This window comes from Leiobunum rupestre, chromosome 1, assembly GCF_980474605.1.
Source record: "Leiobunum rupestre chromosome 1, qqLeiRupe1.1.hap1, whole genome shotgun sequence".
NCBI lineage: Eukaryota > Metazoa > Arthropoda > Arachnida > Opiliones > Sclerosomatidae > Leiobunum > Leiobunum rupestre.
The window spans coordinates 55,393,918-55,414,373 of NC_143384.1; the positions used below are offsets into that span (position 1 = coordinate 55,393,918).

Genomic DNA, 20,456 nt, shown 5'->3' on the forward strand with positions numbered 1-20,456 from the left:
AATATTAACGTTAAACAAGGGTGAGTAAAAAAACCAGAAATCTTTACCAAATTTTAACGTTGTCTTTGCAACCTGGGAACTGGGTGTAACAGTTTACAATACAGCGCCTGCTTTTCTTTAATAGTGGCTAACAAACGATCTACAAAGATGATTTATTTTCTGAAGGAAATGCGCACCGTGCCATTTTGGAATTTTCAGATCTTATTTTATCAATCGTATGTAATATTTTTCTTAGCCAAACTTTAAAAAATAATTTAAAAAATTTAATCACAATTCCTTAAGAACATCGATGAAATTTCCACCGACTTCTGGGACAAGTTACAAATTATTATGATACAAATGAGAAAAAAACGTTTATTTTACTTGTGAAATATGTATACAATCATTAAGATAATTTTAAAAAGTGCCAATCTAGTTTTCAATACTTCACTATATCAATATAAGTCGGTTTTGTTCTACTGTCGAGAAGACGAGACTTACAAGGATCCATTTTCAGCACATTCGGCAGAAAGTTTAGCATAGATAAGGTAGTCAATCGTGGGCGAAGGTTTAGGGTAGTGAGACAAAAGCCATGGTTTAGGGTAGATAGTCGCCGCGGAAGGTATAGAGTAGACAGGCGAGGGCCAGGTTAAGGGTTGTTAGACGAGAGGGATAGTTGAAGGTACTGAAACAAGAGCGAAGACTTAGATCACTAAGACCAGGGCCAAGGATTAGGGTATGAAGGACTAGCGGAAGGTCCACTTTCCCTACATCCACCAGAAGGTTTAGGGTGTGAAGGGTTATTGGAACCACTGCTACCACAACCTGAAGTATTATTCGTGGGAGTAGGCTTCTTTCCACACCTTGGAGGACCGGCGAGAGGTACACGTTGACCACATCCACCAGAAGGTTTAGGGGAGCGAGGTGCCGGCAAAGGATTGGGATAGTAAGGCTTTGAAGGGTTATTAGAACCACCGCTACCACAACCCGAAGGATTATTCTTTGGAGTTGGCTTATTTCCACACCCTGGAGGACTGGCGGGAGGTCCAAGCTGACCACATCCACCAGACGGTTTAGGGGAGCGAGGTGCCAGCAAAGGATTGGGATAGTAAGGCTTTGAAGGGTTATTGGAACCACCGCTACCACAACCTGAAGGATTATTCTCGGAAGTTAGCTTATTTCCACAACTGGGAGGTCCACGTTCACCAAATCCACCAGAAGGGTTAGGATAGGGAGGTAGCGGTACAGGATTCGGAAAGTAAGGCTTTGAAGGGCTCCGGCATCCTTCGCAACCACCGTAGCCACTCCCTAGAAAAAATAACACATTACTTTTGGCGCATTTACATATTGCAAAAACAATAATAATAATTATTATTTATCCAATTACGAAACATGAATATCTTCTTTAATAATAATGCTAATAATAATAAGCTAGGCTAAAACCGAGGCACGACGTTACACCCAAGCCAGCTAGTGACTTTAAGTGCTACTTTGCTAATGGAATGTACACACTTTGGGAACAAGTGACCAATTATCGATCATGATTACACCCGTATACCAAAATCCATAGATAATCTATTAATAAGGCAATACAAAAGGGCGAAATGCATCAAGACTGAATCAAGTCAAGATACACCTGATACTGTAGATCTACGCTCTTGGACGACGTTTTATGCCTTTAAATTAAGTGGCTTAGTAACAATGTGTAGAAGGGTGGTGGTAAGCCTCACATGGCACGCGAGCCAACAGCTTCTTACACTTACTATTACCGTGAACCTCAACAACTAGTACAATAAGTAATAATTACAATTTCGCTCACTTCCGTAATTATATTAACACCATTCTTCTTTTATTAAAACTGAATGTATTACGTTTTAAATGCAACCTATCTTACCATTGTTTGTAATTAGTAAAAAATATCCTCATTTTATTTACTGTTAACTATCGCAAGATTTATTGACCCCTAATAACAAAAATGTATAAAAATACACCTAGATTAAAATAAATTTAAATTGAAATTGAAAAAAATCCCCCCTTTCTAAATGAGCATCAAATGAGTTTCGGGCTGCTTTCAGTAATACTCAACAAACTCACCGTTGTGTAAACTAAAGGCCTTTTCACACGAGCTAACTTTTTGACCCAACTAGATGAGTCAACTTGATCGAGTTGAGTCAACTAGTTGGTTCGTGTGAATAAAAGTTCGATGAGGTGATCCACCAAAAAAGTACGCGAGAAAAAAAATGGATCACTGATCAATTTTTGCTGACTCAGCATTTTGATTTGAAAAATTGGCTCGTGTGAAAAGGTCTTAAGATTTCGGGTTCTTACTCTAAGGATTTTGGCATTTCTGGTTTAGAAGTTACTCAACGGTTAAGTGAGTTCAGCACAAGCGAAAAATGGCAGGAATTTAAAACGAAGTTCTTAAAAACAATCGATTGATGGCTATATATACTATATTTTATTACGAAAAACAATATAATAATGAAGACCATTTCGGATATTTTATGTTAATTATTTGTATACAAAAGTACGTAGGCATTTTAATTAAATCTTTGCAACCGTGAGGTACTCTCAGACAGTTGGCATTTCACAAAAATTGGTAATAACGTAAAAGAGCATTAGCAAGATTCTACGTCACGTTAAGTAATAATTCCCAATTCATTGGTCTATGAAATTCGCTATGTTTTTGTAAATTTAGGTTAGGTAATGATTGGATTTAAGTAAGGTTATTTTACTTAAGTTTTTGCTGGAAAATATACTAAAGTTTGCGACTGAATTTTTGGCCATTAAAAATTGGGAATCGCGGGACCTAGCCTATGTGAACTCGGAAATTATAAATTTATATCGATATTTTGATACCAAAATGCCTTTTGGTATTTCACATTTAATTAATGTTCATCCGATACAGTTGACATAAAGTGTCATTAGGCACGACTTGATTTTATGAAAACAATTATGAAATTTGAGTGTGCAATAGTGAATTCTAATGTAATATAAATAATTTTAAAACCCAGTGCAGGGCTGTTCATTTTTTTTATTGTTTATTAATTTAATTTTTTGAAAATATTATTATTTTAATCGACTTTTTATTTTTATGAAATTTTAGCATTTTAAAGCGTCTTTTTCGTGATAAATTGTTAAATAGTTTTGGTGTAACGGTAACGAAAACTAAAAATATAGATTAATATTAATTTAATTTATTTGATAATTAAAATTGCTTTGAATTAGAATCAAAATGAACTATTTGTATATATTTTCATAAATACTTTGAAGTTTTAGAGGTGATTGCAGCCAAACCTTTTATGAAAAACACTTGGTTTTAAGCGCTATTGCTATTCATATTACTAACTTAACTAAAATTTATATTTATATTTGTTTCAATCAAAAATTCGATTAACTTACTTGACCTCTTCTGTCTGATTAATTTCGACAAACGATTGGCGTTTTTTAATTTACGACCAATAGCCGAATCTAAATGAAATAATAAAGCGACATTTTTTAAGCTAAAAAAAATTTGGTATACTACAATTGGTTTTACAACAAAAGCCCACTTCAAATGCCCTATATTGTGATGTCTTATGTAAAAACTAGAACCGATTTACTTTAGGGAAAATTCGAAACTTGGAACCGGTTCATTTTTCATTTAGTTGTAGATCTATCAATTTCTATTTACTTTTCTAAGATTCAGTCACGAAATCGAAAGCATTTATTATGGAAACTTTCACAAATTTTCCCATTTGCTAACTACTTCTAAATATTCTTCTGAAAAATACTATAACTATAATGTTAAATCTTAAATGAGTTCCCTTTTATATTACTAATGTTTAATTATTAAAATAAAATAAAATACAAAATCTATAAGAAAAACACAAAATACTAGGAATGAAATGCAAATAATAAGTTATATATAAATACTGCAAAACATAACGTATATATATATAATGTAATACAATACATAACAATTTAATATCATTCATTCCAGTTGTGGCGCGGTAGAGCTAAAATCATGAGCCTGAAATGGGGCGGGACATCAGTATAGCAGCGTTACACCGGAACTATAAGCTGCAGTCCTAGGTTCTTCCTCGCGCAAATTAGTTTTTGGTAAAAAGCTATTCACACGTAGGAGAAACACCAAACGATTTGTGGTTTTATATTATTTTACATTGAACTGGTGCCATCTGGTATTTAAAACATTGGTGTCGGATGGCGTTACCCCTGTGAAAAGAGCTTCTCCGTTCGTCTAAATTGTATCGGTCTACTGCCATGATTAAACTAAAGGCCGTTATGGAGCAAACAACTAATTTCACCTTTGTGTTTAACAGAAGCACTAGTTTAGTTAATAAAACAACTATTAACGCCTGTTAGCAGGCAATTTTTGTATTTAGTTTATACTTGCATTTGTAGGCGGGACAAATAACTTTTAATATTTAATTGAAAAAATGTGACTTACCAGACAGGTAAGGTTTCTGTTTAATCTGCGAAGATTGAGAATTCAATGTTAAGAGTTCTTTTTCAGGATCTTTTTCAATAAGTTTGGTTAAATCATCATGTTTTTTAATGTCGTTGAAGAATTTAGTGTAAGTTTCGATGCAGGAGAGGTTCTATTATAAAATTTAAACAAAAACTTTATGTGCCACCTGGTGCAAATCGCGAGAATGCAAGATAGAGATTGTGCTCATTGAAAGAGAAAAAAATTAAAATGTGTAATTTTTAAAATTATACTGGTTTTGTGATTGGGGTTTGATTAAGGTAAACAATTGGTGAGAATAAATTACCCAAAAATCGATGAAAACATGATTTTTAAAGGTCAAACATTTTAAAGCAATTATATTAATAGAAAATGAATCAAATCACTTCGGGGTTTATTAAAAAAAATTGCTTCCTAAAAGGAATTTAAAACCCTAAACTATAAATTTGATCAAAATTTAAACCTACTTCCGGTTGGCATAGGATCCTTGAATCGTACTTTTGCAAAGCGCACAAAACCATTAAACCTAAGAAATAAATTGCAATGTTTTCAAATAAATAAAAAAATAGCTAGCCCTAGTGGTGACGGAATAGAAGAGGTACAAGGGTACATTGTAGCCGGCGGGCTCAAGGCATGTATTTGTACCAAGTAAACTGCACTCCGCCAAATTTAATAAATAACATTTCAGTCAAAATTTTTTCAATTTATTCAGGAGATAGAATAAATGTTTCGACAAAGCAAAATTGCCGATTGCAGTTATAGTGTGGTAAATCAGCTTACACGAGGAAGTCGCAGAGTAGCTGTTTGGACAATATTAGCAAATGTTATGACGTTATTTCCCTTCCGCAGACTGGCTAGGCCTAAATTATCATTCCATGAAGCCGAGTTACAATGCGTACGAGGGTGGTGGCCAGCTTTTCATGCCAGTCATTCAACAGCATCCCAACATTCAATATTATCTTTAACCTCTACAAGTTTTATTGAAAGGGGAAACTGAAGAACTCGGTGCCAAACCCCTCTAACCTGTGAAGAGAGAACCTGCAATCTCTACGCGGAAGTAGTGGTTTCGAGTTTTCACCCCGTGCCACAAGCTGGCCTCTAACCCGGCTACTCTTGCTGCCATTGAAAAGTGATAACCACTCATAACTAGCATAATATGCAGATGGATACTTCTTACTTAATAGAACTTTAAATACTTCGGTGTACACTTATACTTACCAAAGAAGTACGTTTGTTTTGCTGATCTGGGAATCATGTTGTTGGACGTCTTCTGGCAAGGGGCGCTTGTGGACTAGTAATTCACAGATCGAAAATTGGAGATGAACAAAATTATATCTCTTAACTGAATATGATAATAAACTAACTTATTTATGATCCGTAGAAATTCGAAAGGCTTCAGTATTTCTTTTTCACATTTCGTGCATTGTCCCAAGAATAAATGTCCTGGCTCAACGCCAAAGCTACGTTACGTGAAATAACATATGTTTTAATAATCCATGATATATATCAAAGTAACAGTGCGACGTGTGTTTCTTGACTGTTATTTTAGAATGTCTTATTACAAAGTTACGTGAGAACTTTGAATGCCTTACCGGCAGTGTTGCCAAGTATTGAAGATACACTTATAGTATTAAAACCAGAACAATATTAGCGTGCGCATCAGTTAGAGGATAATATTTGGTAAGGTTAAAAATAAAAAACGCGGGGGAGCCCCAAGCGCCGAAAAATAACTAAAATTCATTTGATCACATTGTTCTGTGTTTATACTTGTGTACTTTGCTTTACCCCGCAATAACTAAAATGGACGAAATTGCTTTGTTTAGGTATTTATCTTACTCATAACTTTCGTGTTTCCCCTTTTACCCAAATTTTGGCGATAATGCAAATGTATTTGAAAATTTGTAAATTGATATGCGATTTAAAAAAAGAGATGCAATTTGAAAAGGGGGAACAAATACACACATTGCACACCCGGCGGAAATTTGAGGGGTGAATTTATATTGGCAGTATATTATACTGAGATCTTATTTAATCCTACTACTATCCTACATTTGTTGGGTACTATCACAAGTAACATAATTACCGTAATCGTGCCAAAAAGGTAAATTGTTAAATGACACCTTGTATAACGGAAATGACGTAAATGACATAACGGTTTGCAGTGATCAAATATACGTCATAACTTTCGATGCCGGCCCGCGTTAGGAGGTTCAAGTTCGGTTTTCGCGGAGCGGCGTCCGTGGTGAAAAGTGACTATCCAAGGCTTAGGGCTTTCGATAATGGATAATGTATGTAGTCACTATAGTTAGTGCATTAAATTCAATAGTATCAAAAGTAAATTTCAGTCAGAGATTCCAACAGTAGACCGTTTATGCCCTTTTGGGGCTCATCAGTATTGTGTAGGAACTCTGGCTTTTCTCGAAAATCTGCCGATATCAGTTAGACTAATATACATCCAGCGTGCCCTATATGTGAGCAGTCCAATGCAATTTATAGTGAAATTTAGACTTTTGATATTATTATCTTAACGTTGGATTTCAACGGAAGCCCATGCGTAAAAGATGTCTGCTGTATAGCGACCACCATGCAATAATTGTGAATAATTTCAATGTAATTTGCAATGAACTGTTCACATAAAGATGTATATTAATTCAATAGTAATTAAAATATATGGCGAATCGAGTTTTAATCGACGAATTAAAGATAATGGATTGCGTATTGCAATCGTTAAAGAACTTTTAAAGCACGTTTTGTTTTGAATGTAACAAACAGAAAAGGAATGAATCTGTTAGTGTTAGCATTAGGGTTTCAAAATTACAGAGAAGTAAAGCTTTGTTCCAGTTCCCCACTTTATAAGAGCAACTTCCACATATTTAAAAATATCCCAATGGCCCTCATGCCCATGACAATGATGATTTAGTAGCGCTAATGCAACTCAACGGAGAAGTTTGGTTCTACCCAAACAACGAACTAGCTAATTCAAGCGACGAAGTGGGGAATAAGAATATTGGCCAATACGTTAATTGTTAGATTTTGAGCATCACTTTTCAATTTCAAAGAACAATTCAATTAGGTACCTGAAGAAGAAACGCTAGCTTCTTGTTAATACCAAAAGAAGATTTGAATATGGAAAAACTAAAAATCTCTCAGAAAATTAATTAACGGAGTTCAAAATCCTGTAAGATGCCGCTCTAAAAATCAAACCGACCACTTAAGGGGAAGCATTGTGAAATTTTTAAAAACGTGACTTGTTTGCGCCTGTTTATCTAGAGTTCTATAGCTCTAATTGTTAAGCACTCTTCGGTTTTGTAATAACGAGGTTTTGTTCTAAAAAACCTGCGATCAAAATTTTTATATAGTTAATAGTTATTAAGATAATGGTACTTAAATATGGCTGAAATGCCCATACACGCTCACACAAAACACCGTTTACCTCGTAAATGGTTAAATCGTACTTCACGCGGTTTCTTGTATCGTTTTTAGCAAAGTTAAAACTATAAAGTGTGCGAAGGAAATTGTATTTCATCGTTTAGTTAATTTTTAATTCAATTTGAAAAAGTACCTAAAATGATAAGTATTTAGGTAAACTATTTAAATACTTTAAAAATAGGTATCAGTCTCAAATTTACGGTACAATGTGACAAACATGTTTTCTCTCAAATGTAAAAAGAAATAATCAGCTATCTTAAATATACAGTAAAATAATGAGCATTAAACTTCAATAATAATGCTGATACATATCAACTTTGTGCCTGTTATTCTAGAAAACCGTTCACTGTATGGCTTTGTGAAAGGTTTTAAATTTCTCTGGAAGTTTCGTTTTAAAATTTGTGTGAAGCGAATTTTAATCGAGGGCTTATTTAATTTTTTATATGGTTACAAAATTCAGCAATATTTAACATATCTCGTCATCATTTTTAATATACTTCGGTACAAGGAAAATCTTTTAGATTCATACGTTTCGTAAGTTTAACCTTATTTGATCGAATGCAAAACAAAAATTTAAAAAATATATTATATTTTGGTAACTAAACTAATTTTTTAAATTATTCGAATTTGGTACGTTTTCCTTTACTGCCATCTGCACGCGGTCGCTACCTTGTGGTAGTTTCCCAAACTAAAGAGAAATAAAGAAAAAAATATGTGTAGATGGCAGGTTGAAGGTTTTCGAAGGGGAATTTTTATTTCACGTGGTGAATAGTAGTACTATAGAAGCCCCACGGAGGATTTGGTAGTAAAGTTAATAGGCAGGAAAAATCTTTTTTCCTCCCCCTAAAACTCGGATCCCTTTTTCGCCGAACCCGATTAGCCGCGCTTGTCCGTCAAAACTACTCTCCTCTCGGCTTAGCTTATCGTCACTGACTCTCGTTTGCTGTATTTCATATAGGGAATAGCTATCCGTTTCAGCCCACCTTTTCAGTGAGCTCTAAGACATTCGTACTACTCTCGCAAAACGTTGTTATTTCAGCCAGTGTTTCATTGTTGAAAGAGGCTACTTTTCATAAACTAATCTAATAGGGAAAAAAGTTATTTTTTTATCTGTTTGATCATTATACTATGACCCTTTCAATGTGTAATCGAAAACTGGTGTATTTCAATAATTTAACCCTATAAAACTCCAATAAATTGTAAAATTTATCCTAGTATCCTTATACACGCATATTTCTAGACACTATTGGTTGGGAATTTGATACATAATTTTTATTACTGAAGAATATTTGGAATGGTAATGTCGAGTGGTCCGACTAATTTTGGCGCCACCGCCGGTTTGATTATATTACTTTTCTAAAATTATTAGAATTTCAATTCGAATGTCTTAGTGGTAAATTTTCTATGATATATAATATAAGCTTATTTTTCTTCTGAATCAAAATGGACATTTCAAATTCTATTTAAATTTTATTTTACAATAATTAGTACGAGACGTATGTACAGTATATCTCTTATTATATATTAACCATCAACTTTTGATAAAAGGATGAAAAATTACACGCTTTGAATTTCGAAGTCGAGATTTCATTACAATAATTATTATTTTTTGATAATTTATTTGATTGTATATTTATTTATATAGGATGTATTCTCGTGACGTCATCATCGCTGTAATGGAAGGCTAGTGTCATCCCCCTTCCCCATAACTATCTACCTTAGAGCAATGGCCGCCATCTTCTCTTGAATACCACCTATAGACTAGTGATTATATTCTATCATTCACCTTTGATTAAATTACGCGATTTGACTTCGAAGTCAAAATTGAAAAATTTAATTTAGTTTAGTGTATTCTGAGAACTAGCAACTCTTTGCCGAGAACCGCATTCTGATGTAGATTATTAAACGAAAAACAATTTTTAATGCTTATTTTAATTTCCATTAAATCTTAATTCAGTTGTATATAATTAATAATTACTAATTTTATATTTTTAAATTGTAAACTGAAGTTTATGATATCTTTAAAAACGTTTTTTTTTATTGTATTTTTGTACGTCAACGAGTTGTGGAAACGAACGGTGTGGGACAATAGCCTAATCCCTATTGTTAGGGTCCAGGTGTGGATCGCTCTCCTATCCGAAGCTGGCTTCCATTCCCACTCCGGTTTTTCTTCCACAGCTCATGTCAAGGCGAACTTGAAAAAGATGAAGGCCCTCTTGTCTCATTGCTATAAACAATCGAAATTTTCAACCTAACCGAAAAGGTCATCCCTTTTTGCAGTCTCCAAATAAGTTAAGCACTTTTAAAATAGTCATTTTTCATTTCCCCAATAATTAACGCGGTTTAAATTGTCCTTTGTTAGGTCCAGCAACCCTTCGTAGTGTCCCATCTTCGTCCCTACGCTTCATCTAACTGAACGGACGAGAAAAAAACCGAAAGCCAAAAAACTCAACTCCCCGATTTACATTTTAGACAACAATCGAGTTAAGACCTTTTCACACGAGCCAACTTTTCAAATCAAAATGCTGAGTCAGCAAAAATGGATCAGTGATCCATTTTTTTCTCGCGTACTTTTTTGGTGGATCAACTCATCGAACTTTTATTCACACGAACCAACTAGTTGACTCAACTCAAGTTGACTCATCTAGTTGGATCAAAAAGTTGGCTCGTGTGAATAGACCTTAAGTTGATATTCATCGAGATTTATTCGTAACTAATGGGCTACATCAACATTTCAGTCACTTTATGATTTGATAAGTACTGTAATGGTCATTACGTAACCTTTTTTAAAATTGATAAAAAAACGATAGTTCGGAAACAATTTTTACACAATTAAAAATGGCACCGAATTACAACTTTAAATGTGATACGGGAATTTGAGTTATTTGGATGAAAAAAAATGCGATACACAAAATATTTACAGATATACAAAAAAAAAATTAACATTGAAATCCAAAAAAAAAGCAAAGAAAACGCTCAAAACTAGGCAATGGAAAGTCAAGCACAACCGCAAATCTTATAATTGAGTTATTTTATATGGAAAAACGGGACACTACATCGGTGATTTAATTTTTTGAGAAAATTTAAAAATTTTACGGTGAGAGCAACACATTAAAAATGCTTGGAAAATTGAGGTTATAGTATTACAAAGTCAGACAAGGGCTTAGTCCTTCAATGATTCGAGTTGCAGATTTAATTTACTTTAAACAAATGACTCTTAAAAATAAATACACTATAAACAGGTCGATTCTAAAAGTCAATATGAAAGTATTCACGCCAAATTTTTACATTTTGTGAGATTCTGGTCAGCTCTTATGCAAAGATTAAATTTTATTTTGCAGTAGAAACGAATTTGATAAATAAAGAAAACTTTGGTTTCTAAAGCCGGATTTATCAGCTTTATATGCAGAGGGCTTTACATTACATGAATGCGAACCAAAAAAGAAGAAGAAATGTGGAAAGCAATGCAGATGCGGTATTATAACAGTGTATATATATTACGATGTCAATAAATAATGGATAGTGGTAAACCATAAAAAGTGGGGATGATTCGTAAAAACCGATAGCCGAAATGTCGAAAAATTCACCCTGATTACAAAAAATCGAACGTGAAATTTTTGAAAATTTGTAGTTCGGATTATAACCAAATAAATAAATAAATAAATAGCGATAAGTGTCACTAGCTCTTATTTTGTACTTCTGATCACACTTATTTGTTACTTCTGGTCATACGTTGCAAGCATCGCGTACTGCTCCGATAAGTGTCACACCTTTTTTACTTTTGGTCATACGTTGTAAGTATCGCGTATTACTCCGATAAGTGCAACACTTATCAATTGGTTCCTTTGGGTCATATTAGAACGGCCTTGAAAAATACCACGCGTATTTCCAATGTTGGAAGTTGAGGGGGGTACGTATACGCTGTCCAAAAAGCCTTACTTAGAATTAAAATTCAGGAACGTATTTGCAACTCTAGGTTATTCAAAAATATAACTTTCATGAAAATCGGACTTAAATTAAGGAACGTTATGTCCACTTTCAGGCGGAAATATAAAACCACGAACATTGGGGTCACTTAAATTACCCCAAAAACCCATACTTAATATTAATATTTACTGATATAACCGAAGGGATAATTCCGCTGAATCCTAACCTATCCAATAATTTTTTTAACGTTACCGGACTTAATTTTTTAACAAAATATCTACCACACAAAGCCAAACGACCGAAAACGGTAAATAGACCGATACACAAACTGCTTGCAGGGAAACCAACATTTTAAGGATCCCATGTTTGGCTCGATTTTAATGCGCTTTATTGATAATAGATGGCGCTAGCTCAAACCTTTTTGGCGCGAAGTTAACCAAATCAAAAATTTACGTCGTCTGCTTAATCCACTGCCGCGTGGTCACGTTGTGTTTTTCTTTAAATGTAATTAGGCGAAAACGTTTACTCAAATGGATATTAAATCGGCTTTAAATAAGGGTTTAATATTTCCCATAACAAACTACTCTAGTAGTATAAAACATGTCCCAAAAATTAAAATGGAAGATATTAAGGAATATTACAGCAAGAAAAACTTCACTTCAAAGCATTTTGACAAAAAGTATTTTGTGGAAAGTTATGTGAAATCATCGTGTTCGATGACTAACCTAGATAAGTAAGATGCAAGTTTAATTACTTACTCATATTTAGAAGTATTCGCTAATAACCATTTTGTTCTAGGAAAAAAGAAGATGTTGTATTTGTCAAAACAAGGTGCTTTCGTAGCTGCAAAAAAAATGAAAAGCCCCATATGGTTGTTGCTGCTTTGCAAATTTCAAGACCAAACAATATAGATGGATATTGTGAATGTGCGGCTGGAGGTAATGGCACATGCAACTATTCAATAGCATTGCTTCGGTTGCTGTCTCATTTAAGAATGATCGATATGGAGGTCCCACCAATCGAGCTCTCATGCACTGACCTACCACAACAGTGGAGGCGACCGAGAGGAGATAGAATTATGCCATTATCTGTCATAGACATTTACTCCCGTGCACCAAAGGAAGGTGGAAGTTCAAAGCCAATTATGTGCCGAATGTACAAATCTACAAATGACTATCGGGATCTAAACGCTCTGGCTCAGTCCACAACTAGACTTATTGAAAATCTAAAGGAAGATGATGGTTGGGCAGCACTTCTTCCAGATCCAAAGTTGTCAAAGTGGGTGGAAACAAAACTTGGCGGTGCACCGAAAGTCTCAGCATTGAGTTTTCAAGTTTCTCTTAATGAATTTGGATTTGATACGATTCACAACCTCACCCTGCATGCTTATCAGTCTATGAGCAGCGATGTTGACCCAGTGTTTAAAATACCCACTCACTCCGAACGGTATGGACTTATTGCCTGGACAACGGCCTGCTCTGGGCTAGCATTTAATTCTTCTGAATTAGTAATAATGAAGGTATGATATGATAGTGGGAATCCCTCGTAGGTTTAATTACATTTTATAACTTTTATATCATTGTTAGAGAAATGAAATATCACACCAGGCTGCCAAGAAATTAGAAGAAAAAACGAGGGCTCAAGCAGACTCTGAATTTTGGAAAATTGCGCGCTCAACTAGGTTAAGCTCGTCTAATTTTCACACTGTCTGCAGAAGACGAAATCAAGAATGGACATCTGCGGGGGTTAGGAATATAGTAGCGCCAAAAATATTGAACACTAAGCAGCCATAAAATATGGTAAAACATTCGAAATAGTGGCAAGGCAAAAGTACGAACAACAGATGAAAGTTTTAGGACACAATATTATTGTCAAATCAGCTGGGTATATTATTGACCCGAGAAAGTGTTGGCTAGGTATATCACCTGATGGCTTAGTTTATGACCCTACAGAAGAGTTCCCCCGAGGGCTTTTAGAAATTAAGAGTCCTTATTCACTTAAAAGTTGCACTCCTAAAGAAGCGTTGACACCAGATTTCCATATAAAAATGATTAATGGAAAACCCCATCTAAATGAAAACCACCCGCACCATTATCAAGCAACTGGTCAAATGGGATTATCAGGCCTTATGTGGTGTGACTACGTTACCTACTTCCCAACGGGATTAATCGTTATTAGGATTCGATTTAACGGTGAAAAGTGGAGGGCTATGGAACCGCTTTTAAACAATTTTTTCTTTACCCATATGTTAAAAAAACTCACTGAAGTTACAGATTAGAGTAATCTATATTTGAAATGTAATTACTTTTTTTAAATCTGGCTTTTGAAAGTTACATTTGATATTTTATTATGGGTATTCACTGGTGTTTGGTTCTTTTTTTAACGGTTGGCCTTTGAGTAAGTCATTATTTTAAAGCAAATTAAAATTATTAGCTGTGATTCATACTGTGAAAGGGTACCTGATGTATTTGGTGTTTGATTCCTATTTACCATTTATTTTATGAGTTACTTGTATCTCAGTTCTAGTCATTTTAAACATGGTTATTTGTAATTCATTAAAAATAAGATCTCAATAAAATGATTTATTATGAAATAATATCTTTCATATATCATTGGGTTTTTCCCCACATTAAAAAAAAAATTAGGAGGTTTATAATAACCCCAGAGAATCAATAGGTTCCATTTCACTTTCAATTTCAGCATCAGAAACATCTGTGGTATCATTTTCCACAAAACTCTCATTAAGTTCCCAGTCTGGAGGTTCTTCTTCTTAAAAGTCAAATTCACGGAGTAAGTCGCTATCACCAGTACAATCCATATCATTGTTGACTTCTGATAACGCACCTCTTTTAATGATAGGCGTTTGAAAATTTGTCAATAGCACTGTAACAGTCCATAACTGATTTATGACTGGTACTAGGCAGAGTGGGATTGGACGGTCATATATATGAAACCCACGAAATCTTGCAATTCTTCTCTCAACCTGTATACGTAGTGCTGCTATTTTCTGGGTTTCTTCTAGCTCAGCCTTTGTAAATTGCCCTTTGTCACGCAAGAAGGGAGGGATATTTAGTTTAACGTTAATTTCTGCAAGCATCTGTTCAATTAAAAACCCTAAAATATAAACGACTTTTGAAATACCTTGTTGATGACTTACAGTAATTTAAAAAAAAACGGGAAATTTACCTTTATCTGCCATAACTGAATCCAAAGAAGAGAAATTTAGGTTTAAAAACCCGCTTCTTCGAGTTAAAGCCTGGTCAGATATGTTCCCAGAGAAGAGTTGCGATACAAAAGTAACGTACCGACTTGGGCTAATGCCAATGAGACCTTTCCAAGTATTACAAGACTTATATTTGGAGTAAGTCGAGGACTGCAGCACTAGGGATGATGATGCTTGCGCCTTGATCTCAGTGGCGTCGATCAAAACTCATTAGGCATAGTAGCGTAAATTTTTTCTCTAGTTGGCCAAATATTTATTTGACCTAGCCGAATGTACATAAAGTTTATCCATGTATTACATGTGTTGCTTTCGGTACTGGGTGAAACTCCAAATCGGTGTGCAAGGTCTTTCCCAAACAGTCCTAATCTCATACGCATCAACACCATTAAAAATTGGTCGTGAACGTTTAATTTTCTTGGCCTCCCAGCGGGAGATCCTTTTGTAACGCACTTAGCTTCAGTTCCCCTCCATAAAATAATATTTTCACCATTTAGACCAGGATCAAGCATTTTGAATAAGGCCATTAACTTATAGGTGGAGATACCCGTGTAGAAAAGAACGTCACTATCATTGTCTTTTATATTGTCTAAGCTAGGTTTCATCTTTTTTATTTTTTCTTCAAGAAGTATTCGATGTTTTCTCTCTTCTCTTAATTCATTTTGTATTTGTCGTATTTTGAATTCTGAGACATGCAGGTCCTTCACCGATTTCTGCTTGAGTTCTTGTATATTGTTCTTTAAAACAGCTGTCTCAATAATTAAGTTATTTTTTGTTTCCTGTAAAATCTCAATTTTTCCTTTCAAAATTTTATTTTCTGCCAGCAAATTATTACTTTCTTCTTCAGATTTTGTTCATTATTTTGAAGTTCGGTATTTTCAGCTATAGGTTCAAGAAGGATGTTATTTCCAGTTGGTCTTGTATTGTTTTCTTCTTCGTTAGCCACTGCTTGAACAACGATTTCATTGGCAATGTTGTTGCGTTCCGGTATATCATAATTCCAATCAAAATTTGATGGTATTGCCTTTTCTTTCAAGTATCTTCGACCATTAACTCTAGCTGATGTAAAATCTGAGTCCTTGAAATGTTTTGAGCACACGTATATATAACTAACTGGATTATATATATAATCACGTCGTCTTTTTCTCTTAAGCCATAGCTGTCTCATTGGCTCGTCATTGTAGGAAGGTACTTTATGATATGATACCTTAATTAATAAATTAGAATGCATTTAATTTATAAACATAGAAAATGAGAACAAGTTATTGTCTTTACATTGGCTGATACTCCTTTCTCCTTGCAATTCAGGACACAACATTTTCCCATAGTTTTGTTACTGCATAAAAATAAGTTAATAAAGAGTACACTAGGTAAAAAAGGCACCCTTTAAAAAGATACTCACATATATATATTGAAAAAGGTTATTAAACTTTATATTTAGCAATCTTTTAAATAAAAATATAAAGTTAAACTCTCAACTGAAATAAATTTGGCAGTGTCAAACACGACCGTTACACCAAAGTTTTTTTCGCGATTTTTAGCCAATAAAAAGAATTTTAAATTTTCGACTGGTAGTGCCATCTAGTAACGCTTGGCGTATTTACTAAATCGGCCAAACATGTCCGTTACCCCTGTAAAAGTGTCTTTCCCTGTTTTATATGTGTATCGATCTATTGGGCAGATGCCCAACTTCTTGGGCTTCCATTTCAAAAAATTATGAAAGGGTATCAATGGCGCTGTATGTACATTCGAACAAGATATCATTGGCTCTTCTAGCCCTTACCGTTGAAGAGATATGCGTGACACGGCGGCATTGGCATCGGCTACACTGTACGAGAGACTAATACACACAAATCCTTAGGATTTTGTAAAAACTGCGGGAAATCGGAATTATTAAGCAAAAAAGACTTTGAATTTGTTGAAAGGTTATGGGAAACAATATTAATTACAAATATAACAAACTTGAGATGTAAAATATTTTATGCATATAAATTTATTTTAAATACGTTGTAATTATGACTTATTAAAACTTATTTCCTGCGTAAACGTTTTTAAGTGTAATCGCTAAGTTTGAAATTCTGTTTATTAAACATTAATTAACTTCAGTGAAATTTGTAAACTTTTGTTTATTATTTAAATTTATAATGTCTTCCAACACATTAAAATTTATTTTTCTCGATTTGAACTAGACCTATTGAATCGTGCGTGTTTTACCGAAGAATCTCAATCTAACGTCTTACGCGCTACAAAGATAGGTTGGCAGTTTAAGCGTAAAAGTAAGCATTATCTCTTCTGTCGTAGGCACTAAACAAAACACTGAACATAATCCTTTACAACCGCGAAGTCCGAGAAAAGGGTCGACAGTCGCTACAATAGAGGGGCTACGAGGGGGAAGTCAAAAGAATGTTTGAATCCTGTTTTTTGTCCAAGAGAGGGGGAACTTCAGGTCTAAAATATATATAAAGAAGAGCAACGGGTCACCCCGGAGCGATATTCTTGGTCCTTGGAGAATAGAACTTATCTGGAGGGGAAAATACGATACCTCTAGCACGGGCGGTATGTACCCAACCTCGGGACAGGGGGAAATTAGAGGGGATGAATATTTCGGTCGGACTTACGTTTTAAGTATCACTTAGGGGCCATAGTGGCGGAAAAAAATATTAAATTGAAGTCTGCTATTTTCTCCAGCTAGGCTGAGAGAGTTATAAGCTGTAACGGTTTTCAACTTTTTAAACGTTCATGGTTAATTATGGGGAAATATTGCTGCTATGAAAAATGTAAAAGTGATTCTAGATATCACAAGAATATAATCTTTTATCCTGTACCAAAGCCAGGAAAAAATAATATTAATTTAGAACTAACCCAAAAATGGGTTTCAAGTATCAACCGAGATACAATAACTGTGACCAATTTAAAGAAACATCATTATCTTTGCAATTTGCACTTCGTTGGTAAGCAAGGTCCTACGCAAAAAAATACATATCGATATCCATATACAGAGGATTCTACAAACGATTCAGATATTGTACGACCAGCTTTGTTTGAACTAAAAGTAAACAAAAGTGGAAGTAAATGTTACTCAACTATGCCAATCATTCATCCATCGCAACAAGTAAGAAACACTACTCCGTAAACTTTAAACAAAATTAAACTATGTCAGAGGTAAAAATGGGTATTTTTTAAAATTTGCTTTCAGGATCATGCTTTTATTGATATCAAAACACTTTGCATCATTAATGGATCATCATTAATGGATCACGAGTCAATTCAGGACAATGACGAGAACACCACCAGTTTTTTTTTTCAGAAGAACCTTCATTAATGGATCCAGAATCAATTTTTGACAATGGTGGTAACTTGACCAGTTTCTCTACAGAAGAACCGTCATTATTGGAACAAGAATCAATTGTTTACAATGGTGATAACACAACCAGTTTCTCTTCGGAAGAACCGTCATTAATGGATAATTTAACTATTTCAGACATAGATGAAAAGATCAATTCCACAGATAATGAAAAAGAGTTGGATTTTCAAACTTTTAAAACTTGGGCAGTTTCATTTGAAAGTGATAAATTGATCCTTTTTAAGAGAAATCAAAGCGTTCTTACAGTTCGATTAGAGGTTTCAGATACTATGTCAATGACAATTTTCGTGTTTGACAAAGAAATAGAGTCAAATCATAAATTGCTTGCTATGCATGGAGTTAATATTTCTACTTTTGATAAGTTTCTTACGTTATTGAATCAGTCTGAATTGAATTGGAGTGCGTGCCGGGGAATTACCGAGGCCATATTTGAACCATACTTTCATGGTTATACACGTACTGCCCACTATTCTCATCAATCGAATAGCCTTCGTTCCAACAACTGCCAATATTTAACTGCTAAACGAAATAACTATTGTCCAAAATGTGCTTTACTAAGAAGAATTTTGTTGAAACGTGTCAAGCGCAAGAAAGCGAGGGTTGTTTCTCCAAAACAAACAAATCTTAAAATCTTGACAGCACAAGAAGTCCGAATTAGAAATGCCACTCTAAAAAAGAAAAACAAAGCTCTTCATCGAAAAAAATAAGTCATTGTTAAAGAAAATTCATAGCTCAATTGAGAAGGATGGGGTAGAATTGACTGTGGAAGAAAGCAATGAAATGAAGGAGTCGATTGCAAGTAACCCTTTCGAAAATCCAGGAAAATTTCAAAGATTTTTTTTGCAACAACAGCTTCGCTTAGCCAACTCAAAAAGTAGTCGACCTAAAAAATGGCACCCAGCCATCATTCATTGGTGTCTGTATATTAAGAGTAAATCTGCCAGCACCTACGAAACTTTAAGACAGGCATTCACACTTCCAACTCGAAGAACATTATACACATATTCCAAAGACCTTAAAGCGGATAGTGGGTTTAAGAAGGATGTCATACCAGAAATGAGAGACGCTATTAAATATGACACACTTAGCAAGCATGAAAAATATTTCTCACTTATGATAGATGAAATGAGCATTAAACAGGATCTAATCTACAAAGTTAGTACCGGAGAGATTGTTGGCCTTACAAATTCAACTGATAGTCAAAATAAGATTAATAAACTAACTAAAATAATAGACGATGATCCTAATAAACCTCCAGAATTAGCTACTCATGTTATGCAACTGATGCTGAGAAGTTTAACTGGAAATTTTAAATATCCGCATATTTTCCTTGTGATAACATGAAAGCTGATGAACTTTACAGCATCTTATGGGAAGCAATTGAAAATTTGCAGATTGGAGGATTTAAGGTCTTGACCGTAGTCTGCGATAAAGCTGGCATTAACCAAAAGTTGATAAAAATGTGCTGTTGTGATGATGAAAAACCTTCAGAAATTGGTTATAAGACCAAAAATATATTTTCCAAAGGCGAGTATATCTATTTTATATCTGATGTACCGCACCTCATAAAAACTTTACGAAATGGTCTTAAAACCAGTGGAAGGGAAAAAAGTAAAAGACTTTTGAAAAAAATGGCAAACATTTACTTTGGGAGCATGTGAAGGAAGCTTATCGAAAAGATAGCGAGCTTGAGTCAGGGCTGAAACTGGCTCCAAAAGTTAAACATGACCATGTCAATTTAAATTCATTTACTAGAATGAAAGTCAATTATGCCGCTCACATTATGAGCAAAACTTTCGCTGGTGCAATGAAAGAACTTGTTGGGGAAAAAGCATCCGAAACTATTACTTTTATTGAGCTGGTTAACCATTTTTTTGATGCGGTGAATGTTAGAAATTCCACATCTTTTAAATTTCAAGATCCTTATCGAAGCAGAGACGATTGGAGATTCAAATGTCTCCGAGAAACATTTTTGGGATATTTCGATGAGTGGGAAGCAGAAGTAGAAAATTTGGTAGTGCCTAAGGATTTTGATAAATCACAAATGTTGTTAAAGGGAATATAACCTC

General features: G+C 34.4%; 2 protein-coding genes across 2 annotated transcripts; both read right to left on the reverse strand.

Annotated features, from left to right (window-relative positions):
* Positions 1-340: 340 nt before the first annotated feature.
* Positions 341-5,771, reverse strand: LOC149963299 (uncharacterized). The gene is made up of 5 exons (XM_090170550.1): positions 5,666-5,771; positions 4,915-4,973; positions 4,430-4,580; positions 3,382-3,450; positions 341-1,287 (listed from the first exon to the last, which is right to left on the reverse strand). The coding sequence occupies exons 1-5, from the start codon at positions 5,700-5,702 to the stop codon at positions 692-694; spliced, it is 912 nt and encodes a 303-aa protein (XP_090026676.1). The 5' UTR covers positions 5,703-5,771; the 3' UTR covers positions 341-691.
* An 8,682-nt stretch (positions 5,772-14,453) lies between these two features.
* Positions 14,454-16,349, reverse strand: LOC149963300 (uncharacterized). The gene is made up of 6 exons (XM_090165910.1): positions 16,299-16,349; positions 15,859-16,230; positions 15,325-15,760; positions 14,990-15,133; positions 14,648-14,917; positions 14,454-14,572 (listed from the first exon to the last, which is right to left on the reverse strand). The coding sequence occupies exons 1-6, from the start codon at positions 16,347-16,349 to the stop codon at positions 14,454-14,456; spliced, it is 1,392 nt and encodes a 463-aa protein (XP_090022036.1).
* Positions 16,350-20,456: the final 4,107 nt, after the last annotated feature.